This window comes from Limulus polyphemus, unplaced genomic scaffold, assembly GCF_000517525.1.
Source record: "Limulus polyphemus unplaced genomic scaffold, Limulus_polyphemus-2.1.2 Scaffold1640, whole genome shotgun sequence".
NCBI classification, from domain to species: domain Eukaryota; kingdom Metazoa; phylum Arthropoda; class Merostomata; order Xiphosura; family Limulidae; genus Limulus; species Limulus polyphemus.
In genome coordinates this window covers 209,066-228,074 of record NW_013667250.1, presented here as the reverse complement: position 1 = coordinate 228,074, position 19,009 = coordinate 209,066, and the positions used below count along the sequence as shown (strand labels likewise).

The window sequence follows — 19,009 nt, the reverse complement described above, 5'->3', positions numbered from 1 at the left end:
ACTGCTAAATTAGGGACGGCTAGCGCTGATAGCCCTCGTGTAGCTTTGCGCGAAATTCAAAAACAAAACAAATTGTATAATTCTATCTATCAGCTTCATACGAATCTGTCTATCACAACCGTTTCTCCGGTGAGTCACCTACCTGTTCCAACTGGGTCAGCAATCATCGGGACAAAGGTGATGAACAGAGTTGCCAGAATGTAGATTATTGGGAAAAACAAGTTCACCTGGAAATCCCACAAAAACAATAAGTACACATAAATGTTTTGGAATAACATTCAATATCGATACGTTTTGAAAGTAAACGTCTCTTGTTTTGTATGATAATTTAAATAGCAGTCACTCATAAGCAGTTTACTAATTATAATTAAGCCTAAATTACTTCTTATATATATATATATAATTAATTAGAAAATTGAGTGAGGCCTAATACTGCACATTCCAATATTATTCAATTTTATTGTCCTGAAAGGTCTCTTTCTTTGGATTTTGTTGTTGCAGTAAAACATTTTTGAACAGGCCTTGGTCTTTCCCGGAGGGGGGGGGGGCACTGTTTTAAAGGGTAGGGTTTTGTGGTTTTTTCTGATTTTTAGCCTAAGAAACGGTTGATTTTTTCAGTTTTTACAGTCCTGGAAGGGGTCTCATTCTCGACAAACAGTGATTTCATTTTCATCAATAATTATTTTTCCACATAAGGTCTTACCTCACCACAGGTATTTAAATCACGAACTTTTATATACTATTCGTTGTTTTGGTACATCTAGAGGATAAACCAGCCAACCACGTGTCGTTAGTGTTTTCAAGGTTAGGGTTCCTCGGCAAGTAAGCACAGGATACGGATGGCTATACTCACCTCGCTGGAGTCAAAGAATAGAGCAGGTAAACACAGGATACGGGTGGCTGTACTCACCTGGATGGAATCAAGGAATAGAGCAGGTAAACACAGGATACGGATGGCTATACTCACCTCGCTGGAGTCAAAGAATAGAGCAGGTAAACACAGGATACGGGTGGCTGTACTCACCTGGATGGTGTCAAGGAATAGAGCAGGTAAACACAGGATACGGGTGGCTGTATACTCACCTGGATGGTCTCAACAGGAAATCGCAGGAGAATATAAGAGATAGGTGGTTGTATTGGGTGAAAATAAAGAGCAGGTATACACACTTAAGTCAGCTCGGCGGAAGTAGCAGGTAAACTGAGGAGAAAATGAGAGATGGGTAGTTAGGTCATGGAATACAGCAAGTAAACGTAGAAGGGAAAGTAGGGTCAAGGAATAGAGCAGGTAAGCACGGAATAAAAGAAAACAAGCTACAGAGTCAGACGTATGTAGCTAAGATAAATTGAACGAAGTGGTGTACACGATCTATTCTCAGATTCACTGATTTACTTTTAGGGCAGGTAAACACAGGATACGGGTGGCTATACTCACCTGGATGGAATCAAGGAATAGAGCAGGTAAGCACGGAATAAAAGAAAACAAGCTACAGAGTCAGACGTATGTAGCTAAGATAAATTGAATGAAGTGGTGCACACGATCTGTTCTCAGATTCACTGATTTACCTTCTAATATCTAGAATAACTGAGGGTTCGCCAGTAAATGTTTGCAGAGCAGAACCTGAATTATCTTAACCTCGATTTAATCTGAAGCAAAGAAAGAGACCGGACACGATTTTAAACTCAATGAAACAATATTTTATCTCACAGCACTCTTAAAGGAGAAGTGTATTTCACCACATTTACTGGACTGTATATCTTATCAAGATAGGATCTTATCCTTAAAATCTTATAAACTCGTGTGAAATCTAAATCCTATCCGAAACTGAGAAAACGTGGCATTATGTGCGAGAAACAGCAATACTATTCTTTTCGGGGCTATGTTATAGCAATCTTTCCTAACGGACAGCACATGTGATCCACTGGTTGAACGACCCAGTTCCGTGAGCAACTAGGGTGAGGGGAACTTAGTGGCTCGCTTGACCACATTTCTAACTAATTCGTGATTGATTAACAAGAAAAATCAAGATAAACAATTGATAAGAACATAATTAGCGAATTATAAGGATGTTTACTTTGATTGGTCGAGCTAGACACGGCATTTTCCACCGCAGATAAGGAAGACAAACCACTGCCAGGCCAATAGCAACCCACGTAGCAAATCCCACATAATTAATCAGAGCGTAAATATCGCTGGAACAGAGGTAGATCAGAGACAACAGCGTCTGAAATAGTAGAAAACACTTTCGATTAGATTTCAATCGAATCAATACTTTACTACTATCAGAGACCCACAGAACATTTGTGGTCAAATTAGTATCTCTATTGCAACCCTTCTTTAAATACAGGATTTCTAGAATAATATAAAAGAATTCAAATCGCAGATACCGGATTCTATAAGTTCATTTGTCTTAGGCCTAACATTAGTTAAGCCTATATTCGATAAAGAAATGAATTAACACTGTAACTTGTGTACGTTTTTTTTTCTTTAGTTTAGTTAGGGCTAAACTTTACCGTACTTAATACTATCAGTAAACTGCATTTAATTATAATCCTGCAGCTCAAAGAATGAAGGTCAACAAATAGGCTTTCATTTGTCATTGAAAACCTTCCCTCGCAATGATGACAGCTTTAAATAATCACCAAGTAAGTTGATCTATATCTTTTGCATTATTCAGTAACACGACCATTATGCATGTATAAATTTAAAGATCAAGATTTTAAATTTAAGAAAATATAAACAATGGTTAATTACCACAAAAATAACAGCAGGGGCAGGCGTGAGGTGTTTTATCTGTATCATAGCAAGGATTTGAGGCATCTGACCAAAGGAAGCACCGGCGTAGAATAACCTGGTAAAACATACAAACAATTAGTATTTTTCTTCGACACCAGAGTGCGTTTTTTCACTTTATGTGTGTTTGTTTGTTTGTTTCTTATAGCAAAGCCACATTGGGCTATCTCCTGTGTCCACCGAGGAGAATTGAACCCCTGATTTTAGCATTGTAAATTCCTAGACTTACCGCTGTCATACCGGGGGACTTTTCACTTTATATTAACCATTAATGCGTTCGCTTAAAAAAAGTAATATTTACAAGATTTAGGTATTTGTGTTAGAGAATGGGGCTCAAAAGATTTGTCTCATTCGTATAAACAATCAATGCGGAAAAATGAGTCGTAATTTTTAAATGAAACCTAATGTGTGAATCTTTAACGATCACTATCGTTAAGAAAACTACTTGATAATTCTTATTGGACACCACAAAACTACTTGATAATTCTTATTGGACACCACAAAACTACTTGATAATTCTTATTGGACACCACAAAACTACTTGATAATTCTTATTGGACACCACAAAACTACTTGATAATTCTTATTGGATACCACAAAATTACTTGATAATTCTCATTGGACATCACAAAATTACTTGATAATTCTCATTGGACACCACAAAAATGCTTGATAATTCTTATTGGACACCACAAAACTACTTGATAATTCTTATTGGACACCACAAAACTACTTGATAATTCTTATTGGACACCACTACTGGTGAAACAAAAATTAATTGACGTAATAAAGATAATTATTTCCCTGCCTCAGCGGGTCAGAGGTAAGTCTCTCGGCTTACGAAGTTAAAAATCGGGTTTCGATACCCGTGGTGAGTGCAGCCCAAATATCCCATTGTATATAGCTTTGTGCTTAGTAACAAACAAAGAAAAACAGATAATTATTAGAGCACTATCGATAGAAGGGGGCGAGTTCTTTTATTTCTGTGCCCCCCCCCCCCCACCCGATGGATCAGTAGCAAATTTCCGGATTTACAACGCTAAAATTCGGGGGTTCAGTTCCCCGCCATGAACAGCGTAGAGAATGATAGTTCTTACGCACCTAGAAGAAGTAAACAGGATTCCGTTCACGCCGCCAAACGTTGACATCGCCACGAACACGGGGACGATCCATGCCATAACCCCATATATACGTTCGGCGAATATCTGAAGGAAAAAATTATAATATTTATATATATGGTTAATATTATACGAGATTATACGAGAGTTTGTCGGGAAGCATAAATACAAACAGAACGCTTAAAAAAAAAATTGTTTGTATTTTCAGTACATGATCTGGAGTCTCTACGATCACCAATTCCTATATCATAATTAGCCGCTTCCAAAAATTAGAAATTATTCTTTTACGATTAATGACAAAATTTCAAAGGTTTTTATTTCCAGATTGCATATTATACGAGATTATACGAGAGTTTGTCGGTAAAGAGAATAAGATATTTAAAGAACAGAACACAGTTTATTTGTCCTGTCTAGCAACCATTACAGAACATCTCAGTGTAATTTCTAATTAGTTATTTTTTGAAATATTACAACTACCTACTATTTAGTTCATATGTTAAGTTGTTGCCTGCAGTTGTTGCCTGCGAATCTGTTGAAACAATGTGATATGGAGCACAGAAAGATAACAAACTTCTAAAGCCATCCAACCGACTCGCAATCTGAGGGTCGCGGGTTCGAATCCCCCCGATCATGCTCGTCGTTTCCGCCGTGGGGGCGTTATAATGTGACGGTCAATCCCACTATTCGTTGGTAAGAGATTAGCCCAAGAGTTGGCGGTGGGTGGTGATGACTAACTGCCTTCCCTCTAGTCTTATACTGCTAAATTATGGACGGCTAGCGCAGATAGCCCTCGTGTAGCTTTGCGCAAAATTCAAAACAAACGAAGCAACCGATAACATTTCATTAAACTACCACAAAAGTCAGCAAAACCTCAACCATCTTTCTTCGATCCCTTCAAATGATTAACCCCAATGGGAGAAAACCCTGACGAGCGGTAACAATCCAACCTTTATAACCAGACGACCCGAGATAAAATCTCGACTCCGGCCAACAGAGGCAATCAATCCTTCAAGACGGCAGCAGATCACCAGCCGAAAATGATGACTTTTTGGTTGCACTCCACTACTCGACGGAAAAGCGAGTTTTACAGGGGTAGGGAAGTATTATGAAATAGCTAAATCCTTTCATTTTCATTGGTGGGTTTTCGCGAACTAAACGTCGTCAATCTGTTTGCGCAAACTTCGACTTGAAATTATAAAAAAAAAAAATCTCCGAGAATACGACTAGACGAAAGGCTTAACAATTTTTATATCAGAAATCAAATGTTTCCTTCTGTTTTTTTATTCATCTATATTTCGTACTTTCAATTCATCTATCAATCAGCAAATTGATTTATCTCTCTATCCCTATTTCTATCTATCTATCTACTTGCCACGGCCACTGCCTCTGCTCCCAAGACTTCTTGTACTGATAGCGTTGTGTGGAAAGCGACGATGGTTAGGGCGTACACAACTGTCACCAAAACGCACGAGATGAAGATGGCTCTGGGCAGATTTCTAAAACAAATAAATAAATAAATAGACAAAGTATTAGAATATAAATAGCTGGCAAGTGAAGAACGCGGTTTGATTTCACTGTCTTTACTCAAAGCAATCGAGAGTGGCCAATAAGTAAGTTTCTTTAAGGACTTGCCAACCGGAAACTCCTTATTAACTTAAAATCATAAATATATTCTTATTAACTGTTGTGAGAGCGATGAAGAAATATTTCCCGTGACATGAGTATTGGTTTTATTTACAAAGGAGACATATGTACGTACAGAAAAGGACAAGCCATACTAGAAGTCCAACATCCTATATATATATAGCCAAACATTACATTTTATAGATCTTTGTGATTGTTAGTTAGATCAATTCTACACCACAAATCTATAGATAGGTTACGTCTACACCACAGATCTTTAGATAGGTTACGTCTACTCTAGATACTTTTAGGTACGTTATGTCTACAATAATAGCTTTAAGATAGGTTACGTTTACATTGGTAATTTTTTTCATAGGTTACGTCTACACTAGTAATTTTTAGATAGGTTACGTTTACATTAGTAACTTTTTGATAGGTTACGTCTACACTAGTAAATTTTAGACGGGTTACGTCTACACCAGTAATTTTTAGATAGGTTACGTCTACACTAATAGCTTTAAGATAGGTTACGTCTACACTAATAGCTTTAAGATAAGTTACGTCTACACTAATACCTTTTAGATAGGTTACGTCTACACTAGTAATTTTAGGTACGTTATGTCTACACTAATAGCTTTTAGATAGGTTACGTCTACACTAGTAACTTTTAGATAAGTTATGTCTACACTAATAGCTTTTAGATAGGTTACGTTTACACTAGTAATTTAGGTACGTTATGTCTACACTAGTAAGATTTAGATAAGTTACGTCTGCACTAGTTAAAACTTGATTTCAAATATTACCTGTGAGGATCCTTCAGTTCTTCGATAACGAAATTCAAATAATTCCTGAAAAACAAATAATTCAAGTATAAGTTAGGCATACAGGTTTCCTTTGAAATAGTTCGTCTGTATTCATAAATCCTATTAGGAAGACTATTATTGGTAATTCCAATACTAACATGTTAATTCATTATTTGTATATATCTAACATTTTCAAACGCTGTATAATAAAGCGTGTTGGAGTTATTGTTTGTAAGTAAAGCCTACGTTCGTCTGATTCTGGTCTCACTGCGTCAATTGGTATTGTTGTTATTGTTATCTTTTTTATACGTTGTTACTAACGGATCGCCGAGATAAATACAACTTGAACTGCTGAGTCACCGGGAATTTTTCATTTATAAATGAAGACTGACAAGCACGTGCATTTAAGCAGCGTAATTAGATTTTCTAATTACTAGCCGTAAACCTTCCATTAAGAATGATACCCTCCAGATATTTAAGTCACCAGCAGATATTACAATGTTACGTTCTCATGACGTCAGAGCCACGAGCTAAGAGCGCGAAGAGATCGTTATTTACAGGATATTGCTTTCACTAGCTCCCAAGTGGACGCCCCTCGCTGTTACGTCCAACGCAGAAGTTTGGAGAAATTTGCTTTGACGTGAAAGGCGGTTTCGTCTCTCTCGTGGCATGCAGCAGACCACAGTAACTGTCTACGTTTATTCACGTTACAACGAAACCAAATGACAGAAATGACGCAAGAGAACCAGGATATTACCCGGTAGCATTTCAGTCAGAATATACAAGAATTTGTTTGTTTTATCCAATTTCGTACAAAGCTAATTGTCCCTAATTTTGAAGTAATAAACTAGAGGGAAGGAAACTAGTCAACACTACCCACCGCCAACTCTTGGGCTTCTTTATTTTTTTTTTCAACGAATAGTCGAATTGACGTCACGTTAGACGCCCCCACGGCTGCAAGGGCAAACATGTTCGGTGACGGGATTCGAACCAGCGACCTGCAGTCTGTGAGTCGAGTGTCCAACCATCAGGAAGTGTTACACACTTTGCTCGAGGAGGATGTATATGACTTCAAAACATGTAAACCTACATGTTGCTCACCCTCTTATCAAATATTGAAATAAAACGTCTTAATAAAACTAAAACGAGCCGTAACCGTTGTTTTAACCCTTATCCTTCCGTTCTGTGGCTTAGTAGTTTACATGCTAGACTCTGGCTCCAATAGTTCATGGTTCGCATCCCGATGACAAAAAAGGGGGGGGGGGTGCGTTATAGGAGTGACAGTCATATTCCGATAGAGTAGACAAACATTTGGGGGTTCGTGGGTACGTTATAGGAGTGACAGTCATATTCCACTATTCGAATACAGTAGACAAACATTTGGCGGTATCGTGGGTACGTTACAGGAGTGACAGTCATATTCCACTATTCGAATACAGTAGACAAACATTTGGCGGTATCGTGGGTACGTTACAGGAGTGACAGTCATGTTCCACTATTCGATTAGAGTAGACAAACATTTGGCGGTATCGTGGGTACGTTACAGGAGTGACAGTCATGTTCCACTATTCGATTAGAGTAGGCAAACATTTGGCGATGGTTCCTCTTGACTGGCTTGCCTCCTCTTTAATCAGTCAGTTCAAGGTTACGAACAACCGGTGCAGGTAACTCTTGTGTAGCTTTGCGAGAATATTCTCAACAAAAAACGTAATTTACAATCTTTTACACAATCGCCTCCGTTAATATACGCGTACCTAAGATATTTAATTGCCCAAGGATACGCTATGCGTGCTACATATACTTCCAATAAGTTGTTGCTACGCTGCTTGCTCTCGAGACACGTGCCGTTTCGAATGGAGGTTGTGTTTTCCATTTATCCAACGTTCTTTAAAGTTTATCCTATCCGGAAAACCCGAGATAACTGTGTTAATATTAACTGAAGAGACGGGATAAGGAATAGAAACGAAAGTGTGTTTGTAATGTATGAAGCTTAGCTAACGGTGACCGAGAAAAGGTGAAATTATGAATGTGTTGACTTCATCCAATGGAATAAAAAACGAACAATTCGAAATAAAGAAATTTAAATGTTTCACGTGTATAAAAAAAAGAATAAAAGAAAGGAAAGGTAAAAAAGATATCAGGTGCTGAAGGTGTACACACTTTCTCAAGGGGTGGGGTGGGGGTGGGGGTTGTGAAGGAATACTGGACGTGAGATTGTTGTTTTTGTTTATTATTTTCCCAGAAAGGGATCCAAAGGCCGCCTGTAGGGGTTACCTGATTTAACCATTCGCACCAGTAGCGTGTTGTCTGTCAGTCAGTTAGTAGATACTAATATGACGTCACATAACGGACGCTTAACGTTGTAATTTGTACTGTCGTGACGTCAGTAAAACGTACGCATGGCATGAATCATGGGAATAATTATGCACTCTGTAGGCTACAACACAGCATGACATACGAACTTCAAAAGCAAGAAATAAAAATATTTGTTACTCTTAATTTTGGTTTTACTTACTCTTGAAACAGAACACTTTCGGGGACCCTGCGCAAGTACATCTAGTTTAGTTTAGGGTTAGGAGAAAGTAGGTACGTTTGTTGTTAAACGCAAAGCTACACAATAGGCTACCTGTGCTGTGCCAACCACGGGTATCGAAACTCGGTTTTTGGCGTTATAAGCCTTCAAACTTACCTCTGAGGTGGGTGCGGGGAGAAAGTAGGAGCCACGTTGGATTTTTTTTAAGCGAATATCTCGAGTTAGAATTTCCAGGTCCATATATACGTAATAACATCGAAGGGAGGGGGTCAGCTTTCCCAAAGTGGGGTCCACAAGACGGCCTCAGCAATAAATATGACCACACGATGTTGTTCGTGTTTTTTTTTTCTTTTCAAGGAACAAATTACAATGAAGTTAAGATATCACAGAGCGGCTATTCTTTAAAATTTCTATTACACCATTTAGTGTGTATGTGTAGGGGGGGGGAGTTCTCAAGCCAGGGTGTCTAAAGGTTTAGGGGACCTCAAACTAAAAACGTTTCGGAAAAAACCCTCGGCTAGCAACCAACTAATAATTACCACTACATAGAGATTAAAACGTATAACAACAAACACAGACAGCAGCAGTGAGAGAAAAAAACAACAACATTTCATTTTTAGGATTTGATTGCGTGATTATTTTGTCTTGCTCTCCGTTGTTATGGTGAAATTACATCGTTATTTCCTATAGGGGGGGAGAAGAAAGAAACCGAGCGTTTCTATTCACAGAGTTCGTTCAATTTTCCCATCAACGTTGAGCTGAGAATTTTCAACCTTTTAAATTAAGAAAGACGATCACTTCAATTTACCTCACAGGAGGCGCCAATTGTCTGGCTGACAGAGACAGTTGGAGAAAGAGAGAGGGAACACTCGAGCCACGTCAGCCCCCTGGCGGATATAAAAAGATGCATAGGATCACCTCTTTGTATGATTTAACACAGAAGATGACATTCAGTTGGCACCTTACGTTTCAGTTATGAGTAAACATGAACATTAATAATTTAACACTGAATGTATATACGTTTCTTCGGGTCTATATACAGTTATCTGATGATCACTGGATCTAAAAACCGATTTTTCATATTTCACGTTCTGGTTTTTGGTTTCACGTGAATTCATGGTTTCGCTTTTTTTTCTATTTGGTTTCACGTGTCCATAAGTTACAGCTTCATCTTGTGCTTGGTTTCACCAAACCTGATGGCTTTATCTTTTTGTAAGTACTGTACTGGTCAGCGGGTCGCCATGTTCTAGTGGTCAGTACTGGGCAGTAGGCCACCATGTTCTAGTAGTCTGTACTGGGCAGTAGGTCACCAAGTTCTAGTGGTCAGTATTGATCAGTGGGTCACCAAGTTCTAGTGGTTAGTATTGATCAGTGGTCACCATGTTCTAGTGGTCAGTATTGATCAATGGGTCACCATGTTCTAGTGGTCAGTATTGATCAGTGGGTCACCAAGTTCTAGTGGTCAGTATTGATCAGTGGTCACCAAGTTCTAGTGGTCAGTATTAATCAGTGGGTCACCATGTTTTAGTGGTCAGTATTGATCAGTGGTCACCATGTTCTAGTGGTCAGTATTGATCAATGGGTCACCATGTTCTAGTGGTCAGTATTGATCAGTGGGTCACCAAGTTCTAGTGGTCAGTATTCTAAGGTATTCCGAATACTCACCAGCCATTATTTTTGTTTTGTTTTGTTTTGTGGCGTTAGTTCTGTTCGTATCAATATTTAGTTACTGTAACTTGTATATGTCATATATATTTATCTCAAACATGTAGTACACGTAGTTTGCTGTATTTAAAGATGATGACCTATCAACAACTGTCTCTTATATTCTTATTGCAGGACATTACGAACACTTTAATTTCAACGGATCTGAGACGGACGTCACAAAAATAGCGTTGTCTTTCTATTCCGGATTGTTCGCATATTTCGAAACTGTTTATGCACCAAATTGTTTTTTAGGTCCAATACTTCGTTATCAAAGTTCATAATAATATAATAGTCACACAAAAAATTCCCCCAAATATTGTAATCAGTCTTACTGGTACTGCTTGTATCCTTTTTAATATGAATGATTTGACCTTCTTTTTTTGGTATCAGCTGTGTGTGAGTAAATTCAACCTAAAGTGGATCAAATAATGACTCAAGATATAGTTAAGCCTAGCTTGATATCAGTAGTTTATGGGTAATTCAAACTTAACGTGGATTAAATAGTTATCCAAGAGACAGTTAAGCCTAACTTAATTACTATAATTATGAAAATATTGGTAACAATATAATGAAACTTAATCATATTAAAACTGTAACAGGTCAGTTTCCGTAAGAATGACCAATTTGTTTAAAAAGCACATGAGGTCCATGTGGACCCATTTAGTAACACTAAGTCAATACTTGTTATTAGGCCTTTTAATATTTGTTCTTAATTTCATCACCCACCCCCAAGTGAAACTGTGGATCTTTTTAAGTTTCACGTAATTCAAAAACTTCTGCACGCACGACCAGCTAATGTTTGTAGCTTTTGACGTCAGCGTGTTATATTTATAGAACAAAGTCCTCCCATTGGACACACACACACACACGTTTTCTAAATACGTCATTCTCTGACGCCAGCATTACGAGCTCCACAACTCTGATCTGAAATCAATAGTATTTGAACTTTTCTACGCGTAGTTTTTCGTTCAATGATTCTTCATTCTAGTCCTCTTCATTGTTTTTTTTATCATTTTTATGGTTAATTGCATATTTATTAAACAAAGTATGTTTTCGAAAGAATTAACAATTAATAAATGATAGGTAATACTTGCAGAAAGAGAAAAAATAACAACAGAAGATGTAAAAGGTTTGGGAGGAGGATAGAAAATATGGTAATTATTAATCATAATACATATATTGGGTTTCTCTGGTTGTCGTTAAGATAATTGATCAGCTAATACAGAAACAACAACTGTAATGAAAAGTCGAATAGGTAAATGTTAGGTAGTCTCTTTAACAGTTGTATTAACTTTTTTACATACATACAGTTTAAAACATATTAGGATACGAATCCAAATTTTACAAATCAAGTTAATTTAGAAAGGTTAGTTTCCTCACTTGCAAGATAAAAACTTTTTTGTCGTACCCTTTAATATATAATGATAAATACAATAACTAGTTGTAAAAATTTTTTTTTTCAGTTTTTATTTTTGAACTTAAATATCAAGTTAGGCTTAACTGTCTCTTGGATAACTATTTAATCCACGTTAAGTTTGAATTACCCATACACAGCTGATATCAAGCTAGGCTTAACTTTCTCTTGGGTCATTATTTGAAAATATTAATTCCAAAATGTTAAGAAATTGTCAAGCTATAATTCGTTTCTGGTAAAAAATGTCTAATTATAAACAAATGTTGTGTTTTCTTCAGGTTTTTGAATTTTTTGAATTGTTGGTATATTATTTAAACAAACATTTTGTACTATTCAGGTTTGTTAACGTTTGTGAACTGTTGGGATGTTAAATGGGCCACTACGGTCCAGGATTTGTTCACTTATGGAAAACTTTTGGCTTTGGGAACTATTATCACCACAGGCGTAGTTCAACTGTGTATGGGTAAGTTAAGCCTAACTCAGAATCTGCTGTATATGGGAAAAGTAAGTCAAATGTGGATAAAATAGTGGCAAAAAGAGACAGTTAAGCCTAACTTGGTATCAGCTGTGTGTGAGTAAATTCGACCTAAAGTAGATTTCATATATTTCTTGGATTATAAATGAGATCTATTTTACCCATTTTCGTTTCATCCAAAAACAGACTAACGCCGACACACCAGGAGATTCCCCTCTCAGCCTTTAATTAATGATGCTCAAACATAATTATCGTGGTGTTGTTGTATGATGTTTGTCTGTGCAGAATTTTTTGTTGTTTTATTAAAAAACACATTTTTAAATAAAAATATATAAAATATGTATCAGTGTGTTTCTGTCAGGATGCCTCAAAAGTCAAATATTTCTATTATTTTTTATTGGTAGAACAGCTTTTATTTCACTCAATTTTAGGCTTCAGGCAAGACCCCATACGCCACGCCATGATTCGCTAGAGAAAATAAAACATGACTTCCATAACTTCCCCTGTTTGATGGATAATATTCTCAATTGTGTGTGTCATATAATGATGTAAGCTTATAACGTCGGGATATACGTACTGATACGTATTGATTTTACCTTTTTAATGTAAAATTTTGTTTATCTTTATCTAACAGTTTAATTAACAGTGGAATACGAATGTGTGTTTTTTACAGAAGTTAAAATAACGTCGTCAGTCTTAGGATAAAGGCAGACGACATTTTATACGTTTTCTCCTAGGCTTTTCGAAAATCGATAGATGGCTAGCGTGACGAGCACCAAAGGCACTATTTTTCAGTATTACCAGATACAAAAAAAGAGGTCAGTAACAATGATCTATGATTACTTCTTAATAGCTTTGCTGGTTACGCGCAGTCAGGCCTACAACTGCTTTTGTGTCTAAAGAAGTTAGAGTATTAGTTTGGAAAAATTACCAACTAACAGGTTTCCTTCATTTTGTTATGAAAATAGGGAATTTTCTTCTGTAGAAAACAATACTTTCCAGTAAACTTGTTCCAGGAATCCAATATTTCTTTCCTATATAAATGCCATGTAACCAGTTTACTAACATCACTGAAATAATACTAAAACGGTCTTTATTTTCTATATAAAACAGTATTATTTCAGTGATGTTAGTAAACTGGTTACATGAAAACGGTCTTTATTTTCTATATAAAACAGTATTATTTCAGTGATGTTAGTAAACTGGTTACATGAAAACGGTCTTTATTTTCTATATAAAACAGTATTTTGTCAGTGATGTTAGTAGACTGGTTACATGAAAACGATCTTTATTTTCTATATAAAACAGTATTATTTCAGTGATGTTAGTAAACTGGTTATTTATTTTCTATATAAAACAGTATTATTTCAGTGATGTTAGTAAACTGGTTACATGAAAACGGTCTTTATTTTCTATATAAAACAGTATTTGTCAGTGATATTAGTAAACTGGTTACATGAAAACGGTATTTATTTTCTATATAAAACAGTATTTGTCAGTGATATTAGTAAACTGGTTACATGAAAACGGTATTTATTTTCTATATAAAACAGTATTTTTCAGTGATGTTAGCAAACTGGTTACATGAAAGCTACTTAATAAGGTATCTGCTACCTGTCTACCACGGGCAAGCGAACCCCGAATTTTCCGCTGACCTACTGGTGACCCTCCACGAATATCATTTGTCTCAGTTTTGGATAAAATGTAACGGACTGATGATTATTTGGTAACTTTCACAAACAAACAGTCCTGAGAATCTCCATGAATGTTGAAATTATTTACGTTAATCGTGGACAAAATACGAGTTTTTATATATTGGCGACCAGGCAATGACTACAGCTTATGTAAATAGTAGTGTTTGTCATCAAAAGTATTGTACATCTTTTGTTAAAAGCGCCCCTTGGCGACACCCTTTGCAAGTACAGAAGGACCCACAGCAACAAATCGTTGTTGATATTTGTAGTTTGGTGAGGGACACGTGGTTGTAGATTATTTGGAAGCCACATCTGTAGGACAGAAACGACATTAGATGTGGCTGACGTTGACATCACAGATGACCAGTTATCAGAATTAGCGACCAACACTTCAAGGTCGTTAATCATGTTTCACGGTTGTTGTTTATTATTAATCACAAAGCTACACAAAGGGCTATCTGTGCTCTGCCCACCACGGGTATCGAAACCCGGTTTCTAGCAGTATAAGTCCGCAGACATGCCGCTGTGCCACTGGGGGCGTTTCACGGTTCCTTAGTTGTACACAAAACGACGAATTACAAATGGGCTGGCGGAAAGAAATAACAGCAAAATTCAAAACTTCATCACTCAATGATTTACAACAGGACTGGCTTAGAGTACTCTCAGAAAAATCCAGAAATCAACGCGACTGACGCCATTTTGGTGATGTAAGGCCTTGTTGCCAACTGACGTAGATATTGGGATGCTTTGATTAGCGATGTAATCATGGCAAGGGAGGCAGCATCTATTACAGACGAAAATAACGTCAAAATCACAAAACAACTTTGTGACACCTATTGCCCAAAAGTGATGGAAAACATTTTCATCCGTCAAAAACACGACTACAACAGAAAATACAGCCCCAATGTTTAGTTTGTGAGCTGATAGGAAACGTGGGAAGAAAAGGGAGGGGGGCTAAACAGCGTGTCCAACATGCTGGTGATCTACACATCTTGTTGGCAAAGCACCCCAATATTCTGTCTAGCTCACCTCAGCCCATCCCCCGGAAAAGGCTGGCGTTGGACTAGTGGGAATATGCATAAGCCATGGCTTTGGCCCCCTATACGCTGCCTTCAGTATTTAAAAAAAAATCCTATAAGAATTGACGTCGGACAACGGAACAGTTTTAAAAAGAAAACCCACTGTTCAAATGTGAGATCTCTTTATTAACAAGAAAAGTAGGAATTACTCACCGACTCAGAGAGACTTCGAAAATCAGCCTGTAAGGGCAGCGAAGATTTATAGAGGGCAGTGGTGTAGTTGATGTGGAATACCTTTTAAATCAAAGACATTTGACAAATAAAAACCACCATGACTCCAGAAAAACTGTCTCGCCGTCCTCCAGAAACTGAACTATGTTCACCCAAATATAAAATAAAGGGGGACTGCTTTTCAGAGCAATTAGCAGAGAGCGGGCCTGAACTGAAAATGATATGGCTGAAATTTGGAATAAAGTTCTAATTGTGGAGCAGCCAGCGAATCGTCTTTGATTTATTAATTACGACAGCAATGACGTAACACAATTTCAGGAAGATTAAACATATATACACTAAATACACTGATATTACAAAGTACTGTATGTATATATATATATATCTATATACACTAAATACAACGGTAATACAAAGTACTGTATGTATATATACACTAAATACAACGATAATACAAAGTACTGTATGTATATATACACTAAATACAACGATAATACAAAGTACTGTATGTATATATACACTAAATACAACGGTAATACAAAGTACTGTATGTATAGATACACTAAATACAACGGTAATACAAAGTACTGTATGTATAGATACACTAAATACAACGGTAATACAAAGCACTGTAACACCAACCAATCTTCAATAGTCCACCATACCACTGAACGACATACAACAAAACGAAGTGTTACTAAACAAATGAGATATGAACAACACTCACTAGGAAAACATTGATAAAATAAACCTTCTATATCCACCTATAGAAGTCGGCCAACGTTCAAGTATTTATTTGATAACCCCTCGACTCCCAGACCCGGGATCGAATCCCGGCTGCTAAGTACATAGAAATAGTTCTTGTCAGGAAAATCGCTTAGCAACCGAAACGTAGAATGAAAACTAGTTATAATTAGAATGTAGTTATGAATTTTGTTTATTAATAATTAGACTAACTTTTTTGTTTGACTTATGACTAGGAATCTTTTTTTTTATTCTCAACCCCAAAAACGAATCGAATTAAGCAAATTTTAATTAACATGAAAATAGGGCAAACGTTGATTATGGTGGGGGGGGGGGGAATAGAACGATTGAGATAAGAAAAGACTAGAAACATGTAACAGAATTCAACATTGGGTAGACGCGGGGATACTAAAAAAACAAACTTGTATCGATATATTGTTGAAAGTATACTATTGTTAATGACTACGGCGGGAAATAGTGAAAACGATTACTTAATAAGCGCTATAAGAAAACGGTATTAGGCTTACTGTATGTTCATAATAAACGTTAGGCTTACTGTATGTTCATAATAAACGTTAGGCTTACTGTATGTTCAAACACTACATTCTCTTTTCGATAACTAAGCGATTATAAATATGCTTCGCCATCTTGAAAAAAAAAACGTATTCACATCATAATGATTTTTATTGTTGCCTGACATGAAATATGATCAAATTGTACAATATTATTTATACTCTGTTACTTAACCCGTGTTGTTAACACTAAAATATTTGACTAAATAGGGTTGTTTAAACATTCGTTTAACAACAAGTACCAGCTGCCCAATGTAGGCTAACAATACGAGGAATTAAATTGTAGCGAAGTGTTACAAGTTCTTCAAATACCTATAGAATGATAGGTTTCTTTTTTGTGGGTGTAAAACACTTAAATACACCATTAAGATCTTTGACTATTTTATGATTTTAGATTTGATTTGGGCAGTTAATAAAATAATGTATATTTGAGTATATAAAAGTCATAATAAGACCGAGTGCCAAAACAGCATTTATTTCATTTTTAGCTCTTCCTGTTTCTGTATGATATCCTGTGTAGATATTTTATAGACAGAAGATAAACGTATTAATATCCTGTCTTTTGTAGCGTTTCCCGCCCTATCCTCACAGTTCCTGATCACAGTTAATTGATTACAACGGGGGAGACGTATCCCCCTGGCGGAGAAACATGGAGACACCTCTTTCACTAACTTATTTTCTTATCAGTGAATTTTCTCAAACACATATTGAATTTTTATATTCCCTCAAACAAAATAACTTAACGCAGATATTTTTTTTATACCGGAGATAAGGCTTAGTTAAACTTCATTAAATAAAACAATTTAGTACAAAAAACTGAATATACTGTCAAGAATCGTTTGGAGAACGTTACATTTTGCTACCTTCTCATCGGTCAGTATTTCGATTTCCAAGGTTTAACATTTGTTTTTTTTTTTTGGTGATACCAAAATCTCTGTAACTCACCATACAGAGTGGTAAGTTTGATGTGCCCCTACCTCCCGATAGCTCAGCGAAAATTCTGCGCGCTTACAACGTTAAAAATCAGGTTTCAATATCATTGGTTGGCACAACATGGATAGCTTCGTGTGTAACAAGGAAACAAACAGGCTATACGTCTCTCATCGAATTTTTACACTACACTGATTATGTTTTGCTGGAATATGAAATACAAGTAACGCGCGTGTTTTACCATAGCAACCATATATATATATATGGCTTCTTCGTTATTATTGCTTTTTCTGTTCAAGAGGTTACAAGTAAACAGGAAGAAACCACGCGTCCACGTTCCTCTCTCGCGCACATTGTATTCTATAATGATACAAAAGTTTAATAGGTATTTAGTGTTTCTGGAGTTAATACTGTGTTTAAACCACGTGTGATTTCTTCTTTTAGCACAGCCTGGTTCTATGTAAACCAAAATGTATAATACCGCTAAAATAAAAAAGAAGAAGAAGACACGGTTAAAGTAATTAGTATTATTGTACTTATGTAAACGATGATATTATAAAATTGAATGATTCAGCTTCTGTTCACTAGCACTGATTGTACTGCACAGTATTTTAACACGACCCCTATTGTATCTGTTTGGCTTGACGTTTACGATGATTGGAATTGATTAATAACACACACATAAAGTTTGGTAATATCTAATTAGATCACCATGAGCACAGAAGAAAGTAGAGAACAGAGAAATGTTTAAATCTCACATGTTGTACTTCAAGTTGTTAAGCCTAATTAGAAATTGCTAATGTGTGGGTTGAACCTTTATGTCAGTTGGTAGAGCACTTATTTTGCGCGTAGGAGGTTTCGAGAGCTGTGAAAAAAACAAAAAAAACAGGTTGCCAGGAAAACTGGCGCCCGACTAGTGGTCATCTCACGAGCCTTCAATAAGACTCGAGGACCGACCTTGTTTGTGAGAGAGGAATAATGTGGTAGTTGGAGTTGTTAAAAAGTGCTTTACTAGCAACTGCTAGTGAGTTAACCAGCCAGCTACATTAGTAGAGTAGTCGGGTTTAAATTCAACTGAAATAAATAAAAAATAGATAGAAACTACATACATATCCAGTGTCTGTTATATATTGTTTATTACAATATATAACACGTGTTGTATATATTACAATATACTACATGTGTTGTTTTTATTACAAAATATACCACGTATTGTATATATTACAATATAATACATGTGATGTGTTTATTACTACATATAGCGTGTTGTATTTATTACAATACACTACGTGTGATGTGTTTATTACTACATATAACGTATTGTGTTTATTACAATACACTACGTGTGATGTGTT

The 19,009-nt window shown here is 36.4% G+C and overlaps 1 protein-coding gene across 1 annotated transcript in view; it reads right to left on the bottom strand.

Moving 5' to 3' along the window:
• Positions 1–6,512, bottom strand: part of LOC106464400 (large neutral amino acids transporter small subunit 2-like) — an 11,678-nt gene extending 5,166 nt beyond the window's left edge. Inside the window, exons 1-7 of the mRNA XM_022392096.1 lie at positions 6,494–6,512; positions 6,336–6,380; positions 5,282–5,405; positions 3,893–3,996; positions 2,753–2,849; positions 2,073–2,222; positions 143–227 (exon numbers count right to left, since the gene is read on the bottom strand). Coding sequence (XP_022247804.1) covers positions 143–227; positions 2,073–2,222; positions 2,753–2,849; positions 3,893–3,996; positions 5,282–5,405; positions 6,336–6,380; positions 6,494–6,495 — 607 coding nt within the window. The 5' untranslated portion in view covers positions 6,496–6,512. The remainder of the gene's footprint in view (positions 1–142; positions 228–2,072; positions 2,223–2,752; positions 2,850–3,892; positions 3,997–5,281; positions 5,406–6,335; positions 6,381–6,493) is intronic.
• Between the last annotated feature and the right edge of the window lie 12,497 nt (positions 6,513–19,009).